This window comes from Onychostruthus taczanowskii, unplaced genomic scaffold, assembly GCF_017590055.1.
Source record: "Onychostruthus taczanowskii isolate IOZ18803 unplaced genomic scaffold, ASM1759005v1 scaffold59, whole genome shotgun sequence".
Lineage (NCBI taxonomy): Eukaryota > Metazoa > Chordata > Aves > Passeriformes > Passeridae > Onychostruthus > Onychostruthus taczanowskii.
This window is the reverse complement of record NW_024503568.1, coordinates 35,952-63,761: the sequence shown is the minus strand read 5'-3', so window position 1 is coordinate 63,761 and position 27,810 is coordinate 35,952. Positions and strand designations below refer to the sequence as shown.

Genomic DNA, 27,810 nt, shown 5'->3' with positions numbered 1-27,810 from the left:
GCCCGGCCGGCCCAGCCCCGCACGCCCGGAGCCGCGGAAGCCTTACCTCCCGCGCCGCTCGGGGGCCGGGCTGCGTGACCACACCTTCCGCAGCACCAGCGCCGCGCCGGCCGCCCCCCGCGCCCGCTCGCCGCCTCCATCGTCCACCTTCCGTGCGCAGGGAGAGAGGGACAGAGAGAGCGCGGTCAGTGCCCGCCGGGGTCGGGGCTGGGGCTGCCATCCCGCCGCCCGCGGGCTTAAACTGGGGAGGGGGCTCTTTGCACCCCGGGACAGGGAGGCGGAACGGGCTGCCTTTGTGAGAAGCACTGGGCTCCGTGTGTTGGATTTTAATTCACAGAAGCCAGTGGGAGTGGGGCTTTGAATATGCGGGTTTCCGTGTCCGCAAGGTGATGGCTTGTTTAATTCCCAGACAGTAGAACAAAGCAGGGGACAGGTAACAATAGTCTGAAAGCGGCAAGTGCTCCCGAGCACGCCAGTAATAGTCAGAATACACCTTCTGTAAACCTTCTCTCCTGTGCTTCAGTAAAGGCAATACAAACAGTGGGGCAGGCATGTAACGTGTACCTCTGAGCATCTCCTAAAATACTCGGTGTACGGATCTCCCTTCTTTTCAGCAACTTTTTAACTTGGGAAACAAACACCCCCACAGAAAGTTCAGCCCAGTTACAGCCGTGTGCGTGAATTTTGGCCGAGCTGCGGTTTGTGCACCGACTTTCTCCCTGCCCGCTCCCTGAAACGGAAGGGAGGTGAACCATGATCCATTTGTGCACACGCAGCCCACATCCCCAGCGCTGCCGAAGGCAGCTGACTGAGCAGTGCGGGAGATGAGGGCTTGCTGCTGACTGAGCAGGGCGCAGTGAAACACGGCGGCTGCCGGAGAGCGGCGCGCAGCCCCCTGCGAGATCCTCATGGCACACTCAGTCACCGCAGAGTGAGCGACACAAAAGAGACAGCTGTTTCAATGCGAGTACATCCCAGTAGGTGCTGTTCCTTTTATTCTGACCTGGCTTAGTTATACTGTTCAGTATGTCAATCACACATATGAAGGCCGTACGTGTAATACTCAAAGAAGAGAAAACAGCATTTGTGCATGAAGTGTACAGTATCCAGCAGTGAGAAAGACTTCAAATGGGCTAAAAATTGTTAAGGAACAGAGCTACCTTGGCAAAACAAGGGAGATAAACCACTTTATGATTCCTCTTTCTGCTATTTTATTTTTTTTATTCTGAGACCCAGTGAATCTAACTGGTACTTCTGGTTGTCACTGTGGTGCAGGCATGCCCAAAGATTCAGCCCCTGCCCTGAAGAAGTTTTCTTTGTCAGTAAAGAACATGTAGAATTGATCTATTAAATTTCTGCAAGGTCAGACATACAGGTACTGAGCCAATTAATGTCAGATATTCATTGTAACACTCCCAGGAGACATTATTGAGCAGCCGTGTTACAGGAATACTGATGCATAATTGTAATCTTTCATTTCACTGGCCATGGTTTTTTGTTGCCTACACATTTGAAAAACTGCAATGAAAGAAGCAGCAAAAGAGAAGGAGAGGAAGAACAGGCATAGCATTAAAGCAATTCAGTAAAAGGGAGATTTATCCAAACAAATAAATCGCTCCATTTCTCTGTCTCTTCTCTGGCATTTCCATCCTCTAAAATAGCCCTGATCCTCATTTCCCTGTGCTCACTGACATTCCAAACTGCAGCACATATGGAGAATGTATGTGATGTATGGTGCTGTATTTGTACAAGCCATCTATCTCCTCATAGATGGGAATGGATTTTAAGCACACCCATATACATTACATACATGAGCAGCTGGCAGCAAGTCAACAGGGAGCACTGGGAGGGTGAAAGCTCTTTCATACTGAAAGGACATTAACAATGGTTGGTGTGGAAGACAGTGTTTCCCCTTCAGCATCTCACTAGGCAGAGATATTTTCAAAAAATATTTTCAAAAGATATTTGCAAATTTACAGCATAAAGTGCCCCAATGGTAAGATTTTCATAAGACTCTTCCTCTTCTTCTTGCCTCTTTTAGCAAATTCAAGGAAGAGAAAAATCACTCTATTTTATCAAAAATTGGGCAAAACGAAGGCCAATTGGGTTCAAGATGGATTTTCATTACCTATAATAAATATTTCCTCAAAAAAAGGAGAGGAATAGAGAATTTCTTTATTTTTCTGTCTTACATCAAAAACAATCTCACTTTAAGGGAAGAATTACTATTTCATTAAACCTCCACTTATACATGACATATTTTTGTGTTCAGTCAGGCCCTTTAATCATACAACAAGCCAATACAATTAACCTGAACAAAGCAAAGCACATAGGCAAGTCCTACATATTTTCACAATTCCCGATTTCAATACAGATATTACTCTAAAATGACATCAAGGCACGCTTCATTTACCAGAACCTGGAATGGTCCGTGAAATAATTCTTGCTGGAAGAAAACCAAGCTGTTCTCAGCATGCTCCGTCTAAAGCCAGTGACAGATGAGGAGGATGCCAGGGGCCCCCAAGTGACAGCAGCGTGTACTGAAGAGCAAGGCAGCACCCTGGCAGAGTCCCTGGGAGTCAGCACACTGACTCGAGAGACGTTCTCATCACGCTTCCAATTAACAACGAAGCCTTCCAGCAGTTTTCCAGACCTTCACACAGCCCTGGCAACCCGCGCCGGCCGTGCAGGGGAGCAGAGGCACAGCATCACCAGCTCTCATTTTATGGCCGGGCAGAAGGATCGGGGCAGAGAGGCCACCACAGCATCCCAGTTCGCTTGGGTGACACTACACTGGCACCTGAACTTGAGCCCCCACACTGCCTATCTGATATTTACTGTGCTGCAGGGCAGTGGGTAGGAAATTACAGCACCCTTGATCAGAATAAATTTGGAGTTGAGGTGGGACAGAAAGGGGTAGAGCACCAAAATGCCACAGGGGTAAACTGCCATCTCACTTTACATGAGGCCTTATGTGCACTCTCCCTGTCTCATCTGTACCTTCAAAAGCACCATTTACATCCTGTTAGGATGTTATAATCAATCCATGGTGCACATTACCCATCACAAGGAAATTTAGCTAGCTCTGCATCTGTCAGCCTCTATATTTCACATTTATTACAGCTTTTAATTAATCATCTCTTGATAGCTAAACACAGCACTATCAACCTCGATGTCAGTTCCCAGCAGGAGTTTCAAGTAAACAGCAAGGTTCTCTGGACTCAGTGGATCTTCCAACCAATATTATAGCCAATTTTCCACTCCTCTCATCCATCTTCCTAATACTGAGGTAAGCCATTTATCTCCTGGGTAATATATTTTAACAGCAGACAAGTGCTACCTTTATTTTCAGCATGAAAGGAACCCTGGGGTGGTATAAATATTTATATGCTTATAGGAATGAAACAGCTGGAAGTCATTGCTTAGCGGGCCTCGACTTGTGAGTTACCCTTTGCATGAGCAGGAATATGACCCCCTGAGTTAGCACAGAGGAAGAAGGAAGCAGAAGGAATCTATGGCTTTGTTGAAAACAGCCTCAGTGGGCTGGCTTCCTTATGGAAGCCATTAGGTTTCTGGGTTATTTGCAATTGGCAGGGAAAACCCAATCTCTGGCCAAAGCAACTGGTAACTTTGGTATCAGGGATATTTCTGTGTTCCTTGCATTCCTGAGTTTGGCCTTTTAATTAATTAAAAAAGGATCCAACACCCAGAATGCACTGCCTCCTCTCTTCCTGTGAGAAACCTCCACTGCTAGAAATAGCTGCTCTTCTTTCCACCAGCTTTCTAACAGAAAAAAAATTATGCTCTGCAACAGACAGTATATTCAGAAGCCTGCTTCACTGAAAAGAAAATCCATTTTCACATAATTTCTCGAGGACAGGACAACTGTGCAAAGATTAATTTCTGTATCTATGTTACGCATTACTAAAGTGCCTGTTATGTTGGAACATCCCTAACCAACAATGCAAACTATGCACTTCCCAATGACAGAACTTTTGTCCAACATCTCTTCACCTGCTTTTTTTTAAAAGGGGTCAGACCCAGAGCTACCCAGCCAATACCAGAGCCAGACAGATTCACACACTGCCGGTTTCAGTGGGTAAAAAAATAATACAGGAAATAAGAGATAACCTATAAGGTACCTATAAACTTAATGGAGCATGGAAAATCCAATGCACAGACAGATTTTCCTGCTGCCAAACAACTAAGCAAAGGCAAAGAGAACTTTCTTTGGACAACATGCAACAAAGCAGACTTTACACAGACTATCTGTTTCAAAATCACATTAAATGACAAAGAAATTGCCTCTTCTAGCAGTTATAGAGGGCAGGAACATTTTGTTTTCCTAGCATAATTTGGTAAAACTGACTCAACACAATCAGATAATGTCAATCACTTCTGCCTCTATGTCTTTTGATGCTGGTGCCAGGTCATGCCCTTGAGAGGTACAGGAAAAGGTGTACGCAGAGGATTCCCAGGGTTGTTTGTGCTCTGAAGAGGAGACTGCTCCTCTCAACGAATTTAAGGAGCTGCCCTGCGCACACAGGAACATATCCAAGCAGTGTGAACACAAGAGCAGAAGTGGGGTCATAAGAACAAGCTTTGACTGTGCATGCAGGGAAAGTCCTCAAATTGGTGACAGAGCTTAACAAAAGCCACAAAATAACAAGATCCTCATCTCCAAAGACTGACTGTTTTGCTGGGCAGGTGTCTTTTTGCTTGGATATTATAATATCTCTGGCATATACTATCCATGCAAAAGAAGAACATGAAAAAGACATAATTCAAGAAACTGAGAAACACTGGCTGGTAATCTTTGTATTATCTAATGTAGTTCCTTTGAATAAAACACTTTTTTTTTCCACTCTGTCCTGCTCCATCCCTACAACTCCTCCTTGTTCAGTGTATGTTGAAACTTAACTCTGAGACTGGGTCCAAGCTAAGGAAAAAGGCCTTTGCAATATGGCACTGAGGTCCCCAAACCTGCTCACTGAGGACTAGGTTGGACACACCAAAAGTGACAGAGTTAAATCTCCATCCTGGCTCATTACACCCTACAAGGATGTTCTGGTTGTAACAGCCAGGAGCTGCAGCTGTACAGAAAACCCTTTGCAGCTCAGGCTGAAGCATGCTTGGAGCTTCCAGAGCCTTCAAATATTAACCTCCAGAGCTCTAGAAACTCTTTGCAGAGCTTGTGCAAACTGCATTTTTTGGCCTCTAACTCAGGTCATATTTGGGCAAATATTTATGAAGATGGCAAAAAAAACACAAAGGAATTTCAGATCTCACCTGAGAATAATAAGGGCATAAGAGCTTTTCAGAGAACTACTGCCAATTTTTTTTTTTAATATAGCAAAACGGGATTTACCCCTAACTTCACTCTTAGCTGCTTCTGAACAATGTTGACTGCATTTTTCATATAGAATTGCATAGGCTGATGCAGATACCTTTCAGAATAAACAGAAAACATGCAACAAGTCCTAGAAGTGAAGTCTTACAATGTGAGACATTTGATAGTGCTAATAACAGACAATGAGGTGAGTCCTGGCTATAAAATATAGGCACATTTATACTGCAAACATAAAAGAAAGGGAAAGGAAAAAAAAAAAGAAATACAACAAAACATTCTCTTAACAGGTCTAAGAAACACTTTCAGACAACTTCTATCAAGACTAAAGAGGATCACCTTCTTACACTTCCCTGTGTTTCTCCCTGGAATCTGTTATTGTGGAAACTGCAAAATTAGATCTAAAGTCAGCAAAGTACAAACATGTACAAAAATTACTCCATTCTTCGCAGCCTGTTCCCCTTCATTTGACAAAAAAAAAAAAAAAAAAAGGAAATTAACAGATCACAATTAACGTGAGGGTAGATGACAATATCTCTGATCTCTGTGGATAATCCATCTCAGAATATGTTACTGCATTTCACAGAGTTTCAAGAGAGATCAAAATCTGTATTAAGATATTTGATTCACTTTCAACTACCACAGGAGAAAAGGTTTCAAAGTTACCAGTACAGCTCAACCCCACCAAGGAGGAGACCAGTAAGGAGGAGGCCAGTATTTTTTCAGCAGTGGTTGCCCTCTCTTAATTTTAGAAAGATGAAAATTAAAAAATAGTTTCTACTCTACCTCAATTTAAAATATCAAAACATGAAACATTTTCAATGGGACTGCTTGTTTTGAAGTTGCAAGTTGCACTGTTTCTTCCAAATATCAAGGGAAAAATTACCTTAAAGGACTGCAGGACCATCAACAGAGGTTTGTCATATGTGAATTCTTAAGCATAAAAAAAAAAAATTACCTAGGCTGTGTTATTTCATTTCACTACAAAATACGGCTCATAGGATATACATATTGCATTTTATTATTTTTTCTGATGTCATTATCTTTTCCCCAGTTCTCTGAACTCTAATATTTTTGTTTTCCCCTGCAGTTGTTAAATCCTTTAATGAAAGTGGGCTAATCACAGGATACTGGTAGAAATCGACTAATGACATTAAAATGCCTCACACAGTGATTTTGTTCTGGCTCTCAGGGACTTCTGGCTAGTCTATAAAACCATAAAACACTCTAAATTTTCAACCACAACCTCCCTTCAGGAAAAAGCACCCAGGCATTGTACCAAAACTTCCTAGTGGTCTCACACTGAGCTATATCAGTCTGACAAATGCACAACAACAACATTGGGCTTAGCACAACCTCCTCTGAATTTATCAGCTACACAAATGGTGATAAAATGGGCACAAGCCACAACGCGGGGGAAAAAAAAATCAAAATCCTTTGTTGCTGAAGCCAGTTTTGAATACTGTGTCTGATAATGCACAGAACAAGCCCTTTTAGAAAAACTGTTGGTGCTGTCATCTGCATACTGAGCATCCGCAGCAAAGACAACGTTAATAACAAGTTATCCTTGTAGAGGGGTCAAAAGGACAATGCTGGTAAGACAGACATGACAGACAACAGGCATCAGGGAAAAGATTAATATCCCTGCACAGTCATACATCAAGGAACACAATTTTTGCCTGTAATCCCAAAACTGCTGAGAGTAGGATTATTTCTGCTTTCTCTATTACTAAGAAGAAAGAAACTGCTCATGGGAATAGGGCACTGCTAAATGCAAGCCCTTATGTGAGCTGAAGGGCTGCAGTCAGGTCCTAAGGGAAAAAAACCTGAAAAACTCAGTTACATGAGGTTCCCAAGCAGTGGTTCAACTACAAGCAGGTGGGGGGGATTCATTGTGCAGGCCACTTGAAAATATGAAAGAAGTTTGTGTAGTTAAAGAAAAGCAAAAGTGAAAAAAGAGGAACGTCATGAAGCTTTTCATAGAATCATAGAATTGTTTATGTTGGAAAAGACCTTAAAGATGAAGTCCAACCACCAGAGCGTTCACAGTTAAAAAGAAAAAAACCCTTAATATTCTTTGGAAAATCCATGACTGAAAACAGGAATCCTGGTGTACACTTCCCTGTGGCACACTTTGATGGTGCTGAGCTGCAGTACAGTTGCAGATACACTGTTTGGACATTCAAGAAGTGTCCTAAACAGAGACCAAATTGTTCCAACCCCTGACTGGCCCCCAGTTTCCTCTAAATATATCTAAGGTGAGAACAGTTTAAGGATTGGGCTTTAATGAAAGGAAGGAACCTCTAACACAGGAAAAAGGGCACACTTTCTAAAATAATATGAAGAAAAACCTTACTGGTGTCACAACCACCGAAGTAATGTCATCATAACCTCAACACTCCACAACTCTTTGTTGGTTAATGAGAAATGTCTTCTCACAACAACTGAAGGCTATGCATTTCAGTTTTCCCTTTCTTGGAGCACACACTCTTCCTAGATATTAGTGAGTAAATCTGACAGCCTGACAGAGAGCTACCACCTTGGCAAGGACAACTGAGGAGACCTTCTCTCTGCAACTGTACAAAAACAGAGGGGAAAAAAGAAAGAGGAAGGGAGTGAAGCAAGGCAGAAGATGGTATGATAGTATTAATATTATCTCATCCTCTCACAGCTGGCAGAACAGCATTTACTTGAAAAAATGTCAGTATACAGAAGAATTGGAGGCTTAGAGCTTCTGTATTTGTAGAAAAACCTGCACCACACCAGGGCGAATTAACATGACTAGAACAAATGGGGCAGATGCCAACCATGCCCTCCAGTGGCCTTGCAATTAATGTAGTGGGGTATGGAGCTGGTTGGAAATTTCCCAATGAATCTTTTTATTTTCACTGAAAAAATATGAATTCAGTACAACTGAAACTGTGCCAGAACATGTCAGTTTGAACAGAAAGCAGCCAGCCAGGTTTCCCCACTGCCTGCACATACTGCCCACCCCAGGCTGGCAGGGATTCTGCATCCCCTGCCACACAGGAGCTCAACAGGCCTGGGGGTCCAGGTCCCAAGGTAAGTGTCAGGAAAATTCAATTTATATTTCTGCCCTAAGAGAGTTTTGCAACTGTATTATTTTCACCAGAATCAGAACTGTTTTCCTCCCCAGAATGTAAAGTTTCCTTCAGGACAAAAACTCGAAGACCAGATGCACGTATCTCCTTTTGTGATATAGAACAGAATAGAATAGAATAGAATAGAATAGAATAGAATAGAATAGAATAGAATAGAATAGGAATATATAGATGAAACAACAGTTCAATCCCCCAGCTATCTGGAGGAGACTCTGGAAGACACTGTAACAGTATATTCAGTGATGTTAGTGGCAGTGGTTCAAGCCTTAGCTGCAGTGAAGAGCAGGAGGGAAATCATATAAAAACTGCAGGACTTATGTTTCAGCCAGGAAGGGGGGAGGAGTGCCAAGGCTTCAAGGAGGAGTGCAGATTTAACCTGGGTACACTAGGACTGATGACACATACTACTATTATCATATGGCTCAGGGAAAGAAAAATGTAGATATATGTAGATAAATGTGTAGATATACAGAAATTCTACTTGACAGAATAATGCTAAAATCAGATGGGTGAAGTTCTAGAAATTACTGGCGTATGAGAGGAAATAGATAACAACTTGATTAACATCTAACAGGGCTGGAACTTGACTTCTCTGGCAGCCCTCATACAGCTTTCACTCAAGAATGAGAACTGCAGAACACAGCTCGCTAACATTAGTAGATTTAATTTATTAATGTAGAATAATATTCACCTTGGTAAGGACACATGTACAAAGGCCTTACAACCTTTACAATGGAAGCAGTGATAAATAAGATCTCCTGAAGGAATGGAAGAGAGATGGCAGTAAATATATGACACTGTCAGCCTTATATTGCTCTAATTACCAGTTCTGAACACATACAGCTTCTAAGTCAAGCAGACAAGACAGATGATGCCTTTCTTTGTCTTTCACTCTAATTCATATTAGGTGTGTATCAAAATATTATTTTTAAAAAATCACTTATCCCCTTACTGTCTTTGAGAGAACTTTGTCGCTTGGCTTTTGTCTATAATACCAATAAAAATAAAATAAAATTTGTACACTATTCCCATTATAAGCCACAATTGCAAACTAGGAAGGTTAAAATTTGCCAATTGCTGCTCATTACATTTATCACTGTAAGGCATATATCTTTTTGTTGAAGTGTTATGCTCAAGGAATGATGCAGATAATTTTATAATTTTTCAAAAAAGAGTACTCAGCAAAGGTCAGGTGCTGGTTCTGACCTCATAAAAGGCTTAAGAAAAAGGTTCTCTAAAACTGAGAATACTATATAAAGCTCAAGCTCATTCTCAAGAACTCCAGAATCAAACTCTCTCAAATGCACTGACATTTAACCACAAGTGTGAAAAAGCACTGAGTAAAGGAGCAAAAAACCCCAAAAAACCAACAACAACAATCCAAAGCTAATGTTTAAAATCAAAACACTTTATTTAACTTCTAGACCAATAGCAGTCATCACAAAATAGAATTCATATCCTGTGGTTTGGTGGTTGTTTTCAACTAATTTAGACATAATACAGTGATTTCTTTTGAATCACAATGGCTACAATTTTGTTGGGTTTGGCTGACAGTTCTAATTTTCTCCAAAATAGCCTGAAATCACCAGCCTTTTTACTAATGCTTTCTAATGGTTCTTTTCTTGCTAATTAATTCATGAATCTAAATCATTCAAACATAGATAAGCCACTAGTCGCTCACAGACTTGATAACAGATCCTAAGTAGACAGAAATGTGTAGAGCATGCAATAAAGCTGCCAAAAAAAAAAAAGGAAAAAGGAGCTAGAATGAAAAATAAAACTCATTCCTTCCACCTAATAGCAGGAGATGTGATTCTGCATTTATTATGCAGGATAAAATATTCACTGGTGTCAATAGTAACTATAGAAATGAGAAAAATCAGGCTGCTTCTATCTAGAATTTTTTTTCTAATGTTACATGCACAGGAGCAAATTAAAGGATCCATTTTTTTTATTTGTTTTGGTACAATGTTGTCCACACTTAAGAAAAAAAAACCCATAAAAGAATAAGGGAGGTGGGAAAGAGCAGGTTAACAATCAATTCTTGTCAGCAACAATTAATTCAGAACTGGAGGTTGTAGCACCCAAGAAATAAAGGAATTTTATTGCAGGATTACAGCAAGGAAAAAGAAGAAAAGTGCTTTTTTGCATACCTATATAAAGAAAATGCTATAAAATGGTTAAATTAGTTTTCATGTATTGAAGAAAAGCAAAGTGTCACAAACAATACAAATTACAGCAAAATGTATGACACGACATTATGAAGCAACATTTTATATTTCTTTATATTTTATAATTTTAGATAATCATATATTAATTTACTCTTTATTTTGTGCCTGATGGGATCATGTGCCTGCTTGTTGTGTGCCTACATGCTCAAAATTAATTTCAGTAGGAATGTTGGGAGTCTCCTCACTGCTTTCCTTAGATAATACAATCGTGCCCAACTTTAGAAGGGAGCTAAGTTAGTTATACCAAGGGCAACCTCAACATTTATTCAAGTTATGGAATGAAAAAAGCACTGTTACCATGGCAACTAGTAAATCACATTGTATCTGCAATGAGATGCAAGGCATCCTGAGTAAACACTCATCTGCCTCCTTGTGTGACCTCCTCCGCAGGGAATAGTTCCTCTGTGGAGGAACGCATGCAGAACTGTGGCATAGTCCAGATTTCACTGTCTCTTCTGCAAAAAGTTGACAGAAGCAATCCAAAGTGTTATTTTTGCGTGGGGAGATTTAACAAGCTCTATCATTAGAATAGGAAGAAATACGGGGGGAAAAAAAATCAAATATTGAATGTTTTGCTGGGATTTGCCTCAGTCAAGACCACAAAACCTTACAATGCCAGGGTACCTCAAACTCAAGTTGTACCCCCTGCACCAGAGGACCATTCACAACAGCACTGGAAAGAAAAGCCCTGCTGCCAGCATGGACGCTGCCAGACATGCAGCAGCACATCACAGCGGAGCTGTTGCTGCCTCCAGCCATCTGCTCCACCCTTCTGAGGGATGTTGCTGCCTCCAAAACCAGGACATCTGATCTACCCTTAGCCAGGCTGCTGCACGTTTTGCCAGGCTCTGATATTATCAGCACCTAACATACCAGCTCGGCCTGACAGAGCCTTCCCTTCTCCACATGGTAGGGGACAGCTGTCTTCAGAACAACCCCTCAGACCACGTTGCTCTACTGACCGTCCCATCCATAAACTCTCAGCTCACCCATCAGCCACTGGGCTTTTCACTGTACTTCCCTTCTCTAGCTGCCCTTCTCCAGCTGTTCTTCAGCCACTATCATGCCTCCATAAGGCTCCTTCTCTCTTCCATTAAATTCACCATAAGGGGCAGCATTGACACCAGGTTCCCAAACAATCTCCCTTGGGTCACTCCCCTTCTCCTTCCTTGAAGTATCTCCTCCTGAGCAAGCTGGTGTTACCTACAGGGAGAGAGTGACACTCCATGATGCCACTTACCAGCTTCTGATATCATACTGTATGCACAGTGATTTCTTCAACCAACAAAGGCTTCGCTGCAGGCTGCAATTTTCCACTGACATATCTTTTGATCCCATTCTTCTTCTCTCATCACATCCCATTACTTTCAGATGACATACTACAGACTACTTAGACACTGCCAACACCTATTATGCCACCCAAGGAATACTGAAACTCACGTATCTCTGATCCTGGCTTCCCTTCCCCCATTTCTAGCTTTGATTCCTCCATGACCATCATAGCTTCAAACAATTTATATAGCTTTCTACAGCTACATCCTTTTCATGTATAACCGTAAGATCTCATCTAGTCAACTTCTTTCTCCCTGCTCAGGAAATTATGTGATAAATCTCATAAATCTGCCTTCTCTCATAAGTCCTTCCAGAAATTACTTCTTAAACCTGTTTACTTTGTCATTGCTGGGTTCTTCCTTCCCACGTGGTTGGCCATTTACTATTTGACCTGAACTTTGCTAGATAAGGAGATGCTGTGGGTGAAGAAGACACACAGTCTGGAATTCACCATCTCTCACAGGGCATTTGAGTAACAGAAACATAAAATGAGATGTATGGACAGACGACCAGGTCTTAACTCCCTAATAGAACCCTGTGGAGAGGGTTACAATATCCAAGTATTCCAGGGAAATAACTAATGATCCTTTCTTCAGTGCAGTCATGTTTCAAGAAGCAATTCCATGAGTTACTAAGTGCTTGAGACTGCCTCAGTAATTGCAATGATTTATTTTATGCATCATCATAACTACAGTACTAGGTCAGGAGGACATGTGCCTTATGGATGCCTTGAATTTTAACACATGCATTGGAGGTAATCAGAAACACAGAGACCTCAGTATGGGGCAGGGGGGTAGGGGAAAGACAAAGTCTAAAATCCTATATAAAACATTAGGTTTCTGTTAAATTTTAAATAAAATTAATTACATTTTCAGATGACCTAAGCAGAAGTTGCTTACACTTTCTTCTGCTCCCCTAAAATCCAAGTGATCACTATCTAATGCTCCTGAAATATGTTAGGATTTTTTTCCAGTGTAAGTGATGAATGTGCAGTTTACAGTGTAACTATCCATTCAGTAAAGACAAAAAATGAAAACACAAGCCTGTTGTCTCTGTCTTATACCTCTGTTTATTCCAGACAAAACCCTCCCTGTGTAAAGCATCATGGAAGCATGTAAGGCTTCCCTGGCACAGAGGGACATTTTTAGGATAACGATAAGTTAAATTGCTGTCATCACCCAAACTTTCAGGCTATTTGAAGATCTTGAAGAAAATTTCTCTCCACCCCCATAAACGTCAAACCATTCCCCTATGATAACTCAAGAAAAAGCACTGCTAACCTTCAGCACTGTTTTTCCAATTACTGTGTTTCAAGGTTAGCAGTGTAAAAACACTAAACCAACCCAGTTCTCAAGGTCAAAGTGAAAAAATGCAGCAATGATATTCCACAGTAACTTTCATTCATTTGGTATTCAGGACACATCCTTTCTGAATATCAAATCACAAAATCATTGCCAATTCATCAGATTTTAAGCTTTAGCTTATTAGACTATGCTAAAAATAAAATGCAGGTTTTCATTTATCTTATTAAAATGCTTCTGTAGCGCATGATCTAAGTTTCTAATTATCTATATCTCTATATTATCTCAATTGTTATTTCAATATAAGCAAATTCATAACAACACATTTTAATGGAAAATATTCATATACTAAAAAGTGGCAAAGCATTAGAAGTCAAAAAGTTGAATGTCAAGATGCTAAAAATGAAAATGTTTCTCTACATTGTGTCTGCCAGGAGAGCAAGAGCTCACATGACATTTGGCAGTGATTTCCCATGATGAAGCAACTCTTTGGTGCTTTCATTTCCATAAAAGCTCTAGTCTATTTAGAGGTAGTTCCTAGCTCCTTGCCCTTAACAAGGCAATACAAATAAAGTTCATTAAATATATTGTCTAAGGTAGGAAAGTGAAGAAGTTTTGCTGTAGCAAGCACTTAACCTGTGCATGGGGGGAAAAAAAGTAAAATAATTGGAACAAATTATTTCTTATGAAAGCAAAAGTGATGAAGGACATATTGGTATTGCATGTTCTGCTGCATTCACAAAATTGCCCAAATGAAGAACCTCTGGATGGGATGCATTATTAGACCTTAATCAATAGGATTTTTTTCAAGCAGGCTGGGCATCCAACTATTTGATGCAGATCTTTTCCACACACGAGAGCACTGGAACACCAGAAACTACAGCATTAATGAATTACAAGGAAGATTGCAAATGCTTATGACTTTAGAGCTAATTTTGACAAGATAATGGTCAAGCAACTTTTACAGCTTTTCAATACTTCTGCTGGAATGCTGAATTTTTGTTTCTTCTTACAGCAGGTAAGACATGAATTTCTACCATACTTAAATGAGTAAATTGCTGTTTGTTTTACTGTTTTTATTCTTAGAGCATCCTTAATACTTATTGAACACCACACAGATTAAAAACTAATAGCATTTTAAATCAACAGTTATTGCATGATTTACTGCATAGCTGTTGTCTTATGCAAATATTTACTATTTACATGTCACTGCAATGAAAACATGTGTCAGTTAATTAACCAGTAAAAATATTAGACAGAACTGGAGAGCATTGCTACAGCAGCTGCAAAGGACAGTGGTGTGGTGAAACTGTAGCCTTTTTGCCTACTGAGTACAAAACTTAAGTTTTGCTCCAGGGAAGAGACAGTCATAACTGCACATATACATATGTGTGTGTCTGTGTGACAGCTGGGGATGGGAGAGTGAGAACAGACGAGTTACAGGGAGCACACGAGCACCCAGTGCAAGAGCAGAGCAGGATCCCACACAAACCAGCACACGTACCCACAGCTCTGCTGGAAAATTGGAACATGTTCCCCCAGTTCCTGCAGATATTCCTACAAAGAAGCGTCTAAAATGAAGTAAGAGAGGCACATTTTTAGGGGTCCTTGGAAATGAAAGCTATAGCTCACACTCTGGAAAAAAAAAAAAGAATTTATAGGGGCCATTTTTAATAAAGTACCTGATTTGAGTGTCCCACATTAAAAATCTGACACCGCAAGCAAGTCTCAGGTGGTTCAGGTGTTCAGACTTAAAAAAGGGCTCTGCTTCAACCTATCTATAGTATCTCTCAGCCACGCTGACTACTCAAACACCCCTTCTGATGGCCAAGACTCAGGTTTTAATCTGAAGAACAGAAAAGGAAGTTGAAACTTTTCAAAATCTGCTAGACAAAAACCTAATGCCATCTGAAAAGAGGAAGAGAAGGAGAGGACTGTCAGAACAGATGGGTCACAGGGAGAAAGCATCTTCTTTATGTTAACAACTGAAACTGTGTGTTTAAATGACTGGTTCATCCTACAGTGTGAAAAGGAGTTCCATAAGTAGTCTTTGTAGGAGATTGTCTTTGCTTTTAGCAAGGTATGCAGTTTGCTTAATGAATAAATATGTACAGCACATGCACACATAGGCAATTGTCTCTGCAGAAGAATTAGGGGACCATCAACACTGCAAATTCCCTGGTGGAGAAGAATTCTGCCACATCCTTGGTGAAATCCTGAGAAAGATCCCAGATGCAGAAGGCCATCATCTGCAATGAGCAGGATTTGACAGCTTCCCAGTGCAGCACTGGGCACTGCTCAAACTCTGTTGGAAAAATCTTGCGATGCCAATGACAAAGCAGGTAGGAAAATCCCACCTATCTTAATTTACTTCTGTCTCTGTGGGAAATAGGAGTAAAGAACCCACTGCAGATGGAGCTCTGCTTAGAAGCCACATGCTTCTTTTTCATAAGTTCATCAAAATTCAAGAGTCCTAAAAGAAATCAATATGGCCCAATGATTTGCTCAGTACAGGTGCTGTGTAGAGACTGAGATTATTTAGACAGACTGAATTAATGTGTGGATTCCACTAAAAAGATTCAGGTTTCTCACCTGAGGAGACAAAGCCAGAGCATCAGTACATACCCAGCTATTTGCCATTCACACAAGGAAGCCCAGGTCTGAGTGTATGTGTTTTTTAGCTCAAAGCCTGAACAACCAGGCTTTGCGTATGAGAACTGAAATTGTGGCCACTTTAGTCAGCTCTGATTAGTGTCTTCTCTGACCCTGACCACATCCAGTCTCTATTAACTTGCTAAATATGGCCAAACAGTATATATTACAAACAGTAAATTGATTTAACAGTGGTATTTGTATCCACAGATTTGTTTTAAACATTCCTGTGGTGAATAATCCCTGACTTGAAATATAAAAGTATTTTGTAAAAAGGCCTAAACTGATGCTGTATTCATTGAACAAATATTAGTACCTCTAAAAAGAGGAAAGACACTGTGATATTGCAACCAAAACAAAAAGGTGATGCACATTTGCATTCCGTGCTTGTCCTCTACTCTGCCAAAAAGGGCAAAGCTCGTCTTTGTTCCTCCCAGCACCAGATTCAGTAGGAATACTGCTCCTGGTATGACACACAGGTTTAATCCCCTCACCTCCCAGGGAAAATGGAGGTGAAAGGAGGGATGGTGCTCTCAGTCCAGGCACTCCAAGTGAGAAAGCAGCATCAGCCAGGCTGGCAGGGGACAGAGCTGATGCACAGCAGCCAACAAAGGCATGTGAGCTCTAGGCCCTGCCCTTGATCAAACAGGGCTGTGTAGCTCAGCATCACCCCCTGTTCAGGGCTTACCCTTGTTCAGAGCCTGGAAATCCATCTCAGATTTGATCTTCAGCAAGCTGTTAAAAGAATTACCAGCTACTATTCATGCTCTTCCTGAGTTAGGTCATCCTATTATTTTCCCAGCTATCAAAAGAGGCTAAAGTACTTTTTCCTGCAACCAGCAACTGCTGCGGCTCCCACACGTCAGAGCCTTCCCCGCTCGGATGATCGCGCTCCAGACAGTGACAAAAAGAGCTGGGAACTGCCTGCCACACAGTATCAGAAAATATATTCGAGGAAGGCCGCAAGGTCACTGCTAATTTCAAACCCTGTTTCATGTTTCCACATGAAACACCTAATTAAAACTTTTCACTGGGTAGTTAAAATGAAATCCGTGCATATGCACTTGAGACCTCGTTTTCATGTGCTGTGAATTAGAATACAGGAGGTGCTGCACACAGCGGTAGGAGCACTAATCGAGGAAGGAGAGGGGAATACCTGCTTTGATTTAGAGGAAGATAGTCAGCAAAAATACCACTAATCGCCTGGGTTTTCATTCCTTTGCTCTTTGAGCTGCCACACAGAACCAAGAAAAATGGATGCAAGTGGTGTATTAACTGCTACCAAATCAACATTCTCCACAGGTGGCTGTGTGTCAAGCACATCTTGCAAAATGCCACCACCTTCCATGACTACGGTGTGACAAAAGCTTTAGACTCTACAGGCTATATACTGCTCTCACAAAAAAATATCTATTAACATCAGCAGGGGCTGAATTAAACTTTAAAATGGAGGCACAGTGAGTGATGGAATGGCCATAGCAGAAGGACAGGTTTGGGGGTAGATTTTAGGGAGGTTTCATGATTAAAGGGGGGGGGGGGGGTGTGGAAGGAGCCTGCAAAAAATACAAGGTCAAAGTGTCCTTACATTCGGGCTGTGTATGTGGTTTCAACAAAGAAGGCAGAGACAGCCACTTTACAGCTGCCACTTTTTTTTTCCAAAAAGTCCTCAGAGCAGATAGCCTGACTCTGGTACAGGAGAGGCAGCTGATCTTAGAGGAAAGGCTGTCTCCACACTGGCATTCTCCAGGTGGTCTCCAGAGCACGCCTGCAGGAACAGATGCCAACAAATGCTGTCAGCATTTATTCCAGTGAAGTCCTGACACAGGCCTCATCGACTCCAGAGCATTCTGCCACTGGAATCACACTGACTTTAGCATAGACTCCAGATCTTACTACAGAATTGCTCCAATGTAGTTTCTATTTGAAACAAAGCAAAGTTTGACATGCAGAAATGTGTTCACTTATTTAATGATACTGAACAGGTATCTTCTGTGTTACTGACACAAATCTTCACTTCAATGAAATGGAACATTCCTCCTGAGCTTATTCAGGAGAATAGGAAGAAAAAGAAAGAGAAAAAAATGGTACCTAAAGCACTGAATTCTTTTTACATGACTCTGATCTCTGGGCAGACTACAGAATCTCAGACAACTTCCAAAGAGGAAGCTGTGGTAGACAGCCATTGGTTTCTAGCTTATCAAAAAGTTTTCCAGTTATCTTGGGTATTTCTTTTCAGCCAGGTCTAGACCATGAGCCAAAATGAGATGTCCTTGATTGGTTTCAATTCCAACAGAAAAGTCTGGTAAAACCGTGAATTACTTAAAAGTTCTGCACCACTGAAAGGTGAAAGACAAAATAACTGTTCCTGAAATTCAGAAACTGCTTAAAATTTCTGACCTAAATTTGCATGGTACATATTCAAAACATTATCAACTTTTCTTTTTTATCTTCTTGAATTTAGGTAACAAATTCCCTAACTTAACAGAGAGATCCAGATACCTTTGTTATTTGGAGTTCCCAGAAAAAGGGTAGTAGTAACTGTACAGAAGTAGATGGCAGGATACATCCACTGTATTATCAGCATAACTGGGAATTTCTTGATGTCATAAATCAGAAAAATGGAGAAAAGAACATTCAGAATATCATCAAATGTATTTATCACATGGAGAGAGGGACAATTTGATGTCAGAAAACAAGACAGCAGATGCTTTGAGCTAATAAACAGGTAATTTCTACTTCTCCAAAGGGAGAACATGATAAGATTAATTCTGTGTAAGCCTTTGGATAGTCTAGAAACACAAGCAGGTTAGTGGTTCAAAATCTGGAGAGAAACAAAGAAGCAGGGGACAGTGACAACCGGCAGATTGCAGCTCTCAGAGTTTCTCTACTTCTTCATGTGAGTAAATGGAGCAAAGGCAGGACCAAGGAGCCATGTTTTCAATCTTGATACCACCAGAACTGTGTAGTCCTGCTGCCCATGAGAAACAACACTTGTCCTCTCCCTACCCCTGAATGTTGACGCCCATTCATCACTCATCCCCTTCTGTGTGCGTGTACCTTCATGAAGCCACTTGGTGAAACACAGAATCTAGGTTAAAATACTGCCAACCAAAAAAATTGCTAGGACATTTCATTCAACCCGGTCCAGTTTCTGTATTGGGTAAGTCACAAGGCTTTGGGCAATTAAGGAGGATGGCTGTGTTTCACCATGAGCAGCAGAGCAGCCTTCACACCATATCTCATTCTCACCCCATATCCATGTCCCCGTAACGTGAGGGGAACGAATCCAGTTGGAAAATAACCCCAAAAGGAAGGTGTATTCATTGTATTTTTCAGCTTCATTATTCCCTGTGTCACTTCAAAAAGCAGCACTAGCTGGGCCAGCCCAGGGCTGGGGACAAGTGTCCGGGGCAGCACAGCCCCTGAAGCGATGCCCGAGGACCCAGAGGCTGCGTAGGGACTGCAAATGTTTGGCCTTACCTCAGCTATGCTCAGGATTTTCAAAAAAGCTCTCCCTGGTCATCAACATTTCAACCCACTTCCAGCTTCCTTGGGATTCCTGAACCAAGTCTCAAGGATCCCAGAGCAATTCCTCAACATTCATTAACCACTGCAAGTTTTATGGCACCCTTCAAGGTCCCACATGTTTAAGACCTCATTTTATACCTGGGTAAACAAAGGTGCAGAAAAGTGATGACATTTGAAGAAGGTCATTTATTAAACAACAAGAGAGTCAAAAATAAGAATTTAAATTTCTGTCTCCCAGGTTTTAGTCTGCTAAATACCATGTGCCCTTTTTACCCCTTTCAGCTCAGGACTTAAATCATTGTTCCACACAAGAATGAGTCACCATTCCACTCTAAAGAAAGCCCAGCATGCAAAATGTGTATGTGGAATTTCCTCCTATACAAAGTAGTATAATGTTACAGAATAAATCAAAGGGGAGAAAATTAGGCTTTCTTTTCTTTTAAACACTAGGATGAGCATCTGGAGGAAAGAAAGTATTGTGGGAATATGTAACTTGACTTAAAGGAAAATAGTGAGGCTTCTATTCAATGTGTACTATATATATATATATATATATATATATATATATATATATATATATACAGTATGCTCACAATGTATCATGGGACCACAAGCATGACTCAAGTGGTTTTTTATAAGGAGAAGGATCATATAATTTAACCACTCTTTTGCACTCCTGGCATGAGGATATTCTCCTCCCAAAACTTTGGCCACATTAAATTGACACAACAAAAGGAATGGGATGTCCTCTTAAAAGTACGTAGCACATAAATATAATTCTATAATTATTTTTAAAGTGCTGCAAAAGATCGAAACAAGCATGCAGATGATCCCAGTCCTACATCTGAACAAGAGGATCCTTATCTCTGGCAAACATCTTCCATTTCAAAAAGATGCCTTTTCAAAAAGGTGCCTGTTCCATACTGGGGGAAAAAAAAAAAAAAAAAAAAAAGAAGAAAAAAAAGAAAGGAAAAAAAGAAAAAAGAAAAAAGAAAAAAGAAAGGAAAAAAAGCCTAGAACCTGCAGAAACCTTTTCTTCTCCAAAGATAAAGAGGTTGGCTTATGAAAAAAAAGGTGATCACCTGGGGCTATGCATTCATTCCAGCAGACGAAAAATTGAGCATCTGGAATAGGGCATTCTCTCCAGAACATGACAGAACTAGATTCCACTCCCTGTTTCCCCTGATTCAGACCAGAGACTTGAACTTCAAGTTACCTCCACAGCAAACATGTACCTAATTCCTAATTACTTATTCTTGCTCAACAAGGAGGTATATACTGACAATCTCATTGATAGATTCATTTTTTCTTGGCTTGTAATTGAAGACTAAATCAAAATTGCCAACTATCATCTTACCCTGGTACAGCTCTCTCTGCTAGTGCTGGCAGGTCCAAGAGGTATAAAGAGAAACGGCAAACTCCTGTACTGATATGCCAAGTCCATTCTGTTTAGATGACTTTAGACATATATACGGCCCCATAGCCATTCAAGCCATGGAAGTTTTTTGCCAAGCTGTGTTATAGTTGTTATGGCCACTTGACCCACAGCTCTGCAAGAGATGCAGAGCAGCTGCCAAGAGTCAAAAGCAGTAAACCTAAAAGCTACCCAATAGATCTGTCCCAAACAGAGCAGATACAACAAAAGTGATGATGTTTTTAGGAAGTAATGCACAGATTTCAGTCACTGACTGTATTCAGACATGACTTGATGTCAATGTTTTAAATACTATTTTTCCATCCCTGGTTACTGACCATCAATCCAAGTGCACATCAGCCCAATGCCACAGCTTTGTCAAGCTAACCAAAAGTGCAGCTCTGGACATGTCCTGACAATCTTTCTTGTCTCCTTGCAGGCGTCCAGCTGGGCACCCTAAAAATACCCTCAGTGTGTCATGGCTGGAATTTCCTTATGAAATTCCTCAGTCATGAGTAATCTATACAACCCAAGGCTCTAAATCATTAGTCTTCTGCTGTAAGCCTTTTAACAGCTTCAGCTCAACCACTAACCTGCTTCAAGGAGCAAATCGTCTGTCTTTCTAATGAGACCACTGATTACAAAAGTTAGTACCCAGCAAATTAACAGAACTGTCCTTCTGAAAACATACCTGCCTCATATAAAATATCTCTTTCATCTTGAATTAAGCCATAGAATCAATACACCCAAGCTGTAATACTTATATTCTTTTAAACAGCTGGTAATTCTAACTAATATATAGATTAATCTGTAAAGAGATTACAGGGTTGATTTAGGAAGTGTTCCCCTTTCTCCTGATGCAGCAAAGTACTGTAAGAACTTCCTTGGAACATTACTGTCAGTTTGTGAACATCTTATTCAGTTGATCTGACTATGAAAATGATACTATAATCTAAAGAATATTCTCTCAATTTCTGAGGTGAAAAGCCCTTTTACAATTTTACTTAAACAATGACAATATAAACAGCCATGATTTTCTTAATGAGTGCAACACTTCATTCACATAATAACTGGAAATACTGTACAACGCATTTTCACATCTATTACAAAGGCATTATTCGAGTTATAGTTGACTAAAAGGAATTTCAAAAACTATGGTTTAGTGCAAATATGTCTTGAATGCATCCCAAATGTATGCTGGAGGGGAAAAAAAGCCATGATAAATGACTTCAAGTGACATTACACACACAGCTTGCTTTCTACAGTATAATTAATGCTAATAATAGGCAAACCTGTCCAAAAAGCTGGCTTGCTCTATAGCTGAATATTTCAATACAGACTTTTCATCTATTTTCTGTCAAAGCAATTTTTTAAAGGAAATGAAATATTTAAATTATATAAAAGTACAAATATCCAGTTTTGCATTTCCCTGGGCTTATGAGTATGATTTGCATGTAATGATAAAATTAGAACTGCAAGCTTGCATAGTTTTTTTTACGCTACCCCACATTTTATATTAAAATAATTTCTGTGTGTTTTAGACAATTTTGTTTTATTTATTTATCAATGCATTGTAGGAATGCAAAAGCACAGAGAAGAAGCTTATCTGCCTATTTAGAAGCTTATTTAGTTCTATTTACTTTCTACTCATTTGCAAAGCTGAAGTTTTAGGGAGCCTAACACATACGGTAGGTTCAGTGCCTTCATTAAGTACTTTATTCTAACTCATTAGGAAGAGAGAGTGGGGAAAAAATCACCATTAGTTTTTGTTTTTCCCTACAAGTCTTGAGCACAATTATGGTTAGAGTGCTTTTCAAACACTATATTTACCAGAGAAGAAGTTGGCACTGTGTGCTACCAAGGAGCACCAGTTCCAATATACCAATCTAACCTGGTCACTGTCAGCTTCCAGTGTCAACATCAATTTAGCGGCTCACATATAACAGAAACTGAGCACAGAACTTTTTTAATTATTACAGTTATTCAAAGCTCTTTTTTTCATTTAGACCATAAATGCGAAATTATAGCATACCAGAAAACAAAAAAAAAAAAAAGCAGTATGGACTTTCTGATTTTGTACAAATCATCTGTATCTTACAGATATAGATATATATACCCCAATTTTACACCCTCCAGAATACAGCCAGACTAAAGGAATCCCTTCTCCCACCCACTAGTTCCAAACCAAGCTTTCTTCCAGTGAGCCAGCCAGCTGTCACTTACATTCCCTCTTCCTGACCATCTGCTTTTCCTGAGAAAAAATAATTATATTTCATCTCCTGAACTAACCCAAACCAGTCCATGATTCACCTGTTCCTTATGGACCACAAATACCCAACACCTCACCTCAAAGAACACCTTTAGGAACTTTATCTGCCAAAAAACCTCTTGTGCATCCATGTGTCATCTATCTTCTTTAAGTGAGTCATTAACTTCCGTGCCCAAACTCAGATGAAGATGGTGACTATTTATTTGAATGACAGGAGAGTTTACCAGTCCTCATAATCAACCAGTCTCGCTCCCTATCACACTGCACACCTCACTCACTGGACAGCAAAGAGTTATCGGGCTACCAAATCAGTACGAAATTCTTCAATTAGGCTGAGAACCTTTCTTCTTTACAGGAAAGCACAGGAATCATCAGAGCTCAATTATAATACATTTATGCTTGCTGTTAATGCTGGAAACTCATGTGAGGCTGTACTTATCTGGACAGACCTGCTTTAGAAACACGGTGGGTATAACACCAGAGCCACAACTCCATTTCCCATCACATGCCTGGGACATAGTACATGTTAGAGAGGAATTATGCATATGTACAATTCTAAGTCCATGTTCAAGTTGGGATTTTGGGTTTTTTTTCATCTTCCTAGAGGAGAACAAACTAGAGAACTCTGTTTCAGGCAAAATTTCCCATTGGCCATTTTGGAAAGAGCAGCTTAACTTCAAGGTAGGTTATAAAGCCCCTTTAACTTTTAACAATGACACTGGCCCAGACTGATAAACACAGCGCCCTGCAAGCCAGCAGCATTTCTGCTTTGAGCTGGGCTGCCAGGGGACCAGCCTGTATAGCAGGCTCTCCAAGGGCAGGGAGAACAGCCTGGCAGGGTGTTCAGGCCTCTCATTTACAGACTGCATGTCATTCCTTTGAGGAAGGCAGATCATCCAAGAAAGCCAAGTTTGAGCTCCCCAGGAGGGAAAGCTGGTGAAAGCTTTAGTGCTGGGATACTTGCTGAGAAACGAGGGTCCTGTGGAAAATGTACAGAGCATCTCTATTTTACTCCTGCACTGGGTGCCCATCACCCTGTGTTACAAAGAACGCAGCTTCAAATAAGCTATGCTTTTAAAAATAAAAATAAAAAAAAAGAAAGATGGGCATGTTACACATAATAAGGATATCATGCCCTGAACATGCTGTTCCTCAAACATTTGCAGTGAGCCCAAGGGACTGGAGAGTAAGCCAATGCCAATGAATCTGCCATCACTTTTGTAGCAGCAGGACGAGATGGGAAGGGCTGAAATCCTGGATCCAAGCAGTATTCGCTACAATTTACTCACTACAATTCAGCCTGCTGCTTTTCTCCTTGGAGAAGAATGGGGATATCTGCCTGGAGCAGTGAACCCTGCCCGGCCAGTCAAATCCTGTCACCTGCACGTGCACCGGATCAGCTCTCAGAGCACACGGGAGGAAGGGAGGGAGAGGAAGGGATGGAAGCTCATGGCTTCCTGAACATATGCAACCCACTGCCCTGCCATGGCAATGTGTGCATTTTTTCCAGTGAAAGTTACCTGAGTCAGCTAAACTGAGAAGCTACAATAAACCTCGCCCATGTTTAGGGTGCCTTCTTGGTGACTATTCCTAATGAAGTTAGTAGTGTACCTGGGGGCTTACCAGACACACCCACAGAGACTTTAGGTCTCTCTTATATCTGGGCATGGGCTGCCTGGATCCACCCTACAACAACCAGCAGAGTGCAGAACAGGGGGAAGAAGAACACCATGATTTATTATTGCCAGCACTAGCTGTAGGACATTCCCCACCAAGAAAGAAAGGGCACATGAGGAATGACCTGGGCTTCTGCAGTCTCTCAGGCAACATTTCTCTTTGCTGTCACCTCTAAAAGTGTGTCCTAAAGGTCTAAAGGCATATCCTTGTCTGAGAGCAGTAATTGCTGTGTTATACTGCTCAGGACGGGTATGAGCAAATTGCTTGAGCTCCTGCTAAACTGAAGTCACTCATCTCCTAAATAGCAGCAACTCCTAAGTACCATACTTTTCAAAAGGAGAAAAAAAGCTGAGTGCTGCTTTCCTTTCCATTTTTGGAACTGTACTGTAATCTGTGCAGCTACAGAGCTGCAGCTGACTCCACAGCACCCTTTGCAATGACCAGAGTAGCAGCAAAAATATCCACTGAATTTTTTGAGTAACAGTCCCAACATCCCCCTCTCATCTATGCCCACATATCTGTAATCTTGTTTCTAAATCCTGAAACACAATAGAAATCTGCCCTGGTTTAAAATCTTCTTTGCTTGAGCACCTCAACTTCTAATTGTGCTTTTTGGATACAGTTTAAAGATATATAGAAATTCTCCCAGACATCCAATGCTAGAGGGTCAGCTGAGAAACAATTTAATCTTGGGTAATTAGCCTTTGCTAATTGCCCTCCTCCCTTCTGCACACTTACTGATACAGTAACACTACACCAGACCAGACCCTCTATGCTGCCGAACAAAACAGCATGAAGCTCTGAAATAATACTTCATCATTCTCTTTTCCTGTGTACAGCCTTATTTCAGTGGGAACGAACTTGCAGATGAGCTGAAAAGTATTTATTTTCTAAAGTACAAGTCTTTTTTCTACTGTCCAGTGAGCAGAAAATGGAATAAATTGCATATACATAATGGCAAGAGACATGAAGACTAGGTGGGTTTTTTTTGTTTCTTGCAGTTATTATCCTCTGCACCTTTAGATGAATATGCAATCAGAATAGAAATCTTTACTAGGAGAACAAAATTAGGAGACATTGTGCTATAAGCAAAGCAGTCAAGTTTCTGTGAATTTTCAGTCCAGTTATTAACATTTGAATAACTGCTTTCAGAAGCATTAAACAGAATGCTGCTTTCTTCAGTGTAACTTGTGACTGAAAACACAATTTAAAAGAAAAAAACACATACTGCTGAACTCCCTATCCAGACCATTCTTTTTAATTCATGCTGAAAAGTTTCAGCCAATACTTGCATCCAAATATATCTACAGTAATTTTAAGATAATTTAGAATACTTGAAGCATTCATATGCCTTATACATTATTTAAATACACCATAAAACCCAACCATTTGGTAAAAAGCATTCTGAAATCATCTGCTATATCCTAATATAAGATATTAATAACAGCATCTGACAGTTAATGACAACATAATAATTTAAGTGGGTTGACAATTATTGACCTGAACACACTTTAGAGAAATGTAAATGCCAGAGGAGAGCAGCTACAGCTCCATGACTAATGTGTGCCCTGGATTCTGACCATCAGCTTTGCTATTTCAGTTTTGTGACCTAAATCTTCCTCCCCTACCCAAAAGAAACAAAAAACCCAAATAAGAAATGTCTTACTTGTTCTGCCTTCTCCAGTGCTTTTCTATCCGCCTGCAAAAACTGGCAGTTCTCTCTCGCCAGCTTTTGGACCAGCTCAATCCGTCCGATGTCATCTCTTCCCTGAAGCTTGCATAAAACTCCTGCCTTAAGGGTGGGAGAAAGAGCAAACAGATACTTAAATCCACAATCCCAGGACATGACACCACCACAGATTTCAACCTTAAAAGAAATGCATTTGTTTTCTCATATTTGCGGTACTTCGGTGCCACTTGCTGAGCACAAACAAGTCACTGCTTCCCGGGAAACAACTGGAGAGGAACAGAAGCACATCTGAATCTCCAAATGCATCTGCTCTGGAGGAGAGAAGGCAGGGCTAACTAAATCAACCTCTCCTCTGAGTGCAACTATCAGATATGCTGTGTTTTATTTGTTCCTGTCAGCCTGTTTCCTGTTACATAAGAGAACAAGAGCAAGAGGTTAAAAACTCATGGGAAAGTTAGCCAGGAACAGCCCTGGAAAAAGAATGAAGTGCAACACAAGGCACTCCTAAAAATAACAGTCTACAACTCCCTCTGCTCCCACTCTGACCATTTTTCACATATGCAAGACTCAGGAGTTAAAAGACAGTTTTTTGCCACATTTATTTATTCCGTAAATAACAAATCTGTATCTCTAGATTTTGTTTAGGGAAGGAAATTATATTTGCTTTAGAAGCTATGTTAGAATGAATTTTTTTTTTCCTTTAAAAGCTATGTTAGAACTAAATTTTTTTTTTTTTTTTGGCTAAATCTGTTATTCAAGCTATGCTGACAGTGTTTTGTCAAAATGGTTGTTTTCTAAAAATGCCAGATAGATACATACGAAAAGATAGATTCGTGCTTGCACACAGGCACAGTAGAGACTCATTGCAAAGTTAGCTGATATGGGCTGAACTACTTGCAAAGTCAGTGGCTGATATCACTGTCCATGATTTGGCTATGGATATAGACTCTGCATAACTGAGACCTGGGGCGATGATACCACACAGCTTTTATTAGCCCAGATGTTTCCTGATGGGAGCAGCAGATGCCTTGGGAGGGCCCATCATGTGGCATACCTATGATATGGCTATATGACTTCAAAGGCAGTCTGCAAATAAACATTTTTCTGGTGAACTTCCTTCACAGTTTTCTTTCTACTGTTCATCTTGAGTTTACATTAATTACTATCTACTCCAGATTTCACAACACATCTTGTGAGTCAGGCCCAAAAACTGGGGATACCTTGACTTGCTAACCCTGCAGGGTTCA

At 40.6% G+C, this 27,810-nt stretch overlaps 1 protein-coding gene across 1 annotated transcript in view; it reads right to left on the bottom strand.

Moving 5' to 3' along the window:
* The window catches only part of RAPGEF5 (Rap guanine nucleotide exchange factor 5), a 91,065-nt gene extending 64,145 nt beyond the window's left edge, over window positions 1-26,920 (bottom strand). The window contains exons 1-2 of the mRNA XM_041418220.1: window positions 26,540-26,920; window positions 47-147 (exon numbers count right to left, since the gene is read on the bottom strand). Of these exons, the coding sequence (XP_041274154.1) occupies window positions 47-147; window positions 26,540-26,719 (281 nt within the window). The 5' untranslated portion in view covers window positions 26,720-26,920. The remainder of the gene's footprint in view (window positions 1-46; window positions 148-26,539) is intronic.
* Window positions 26,921-27,810: the final 890 nt, after the last annotated feature.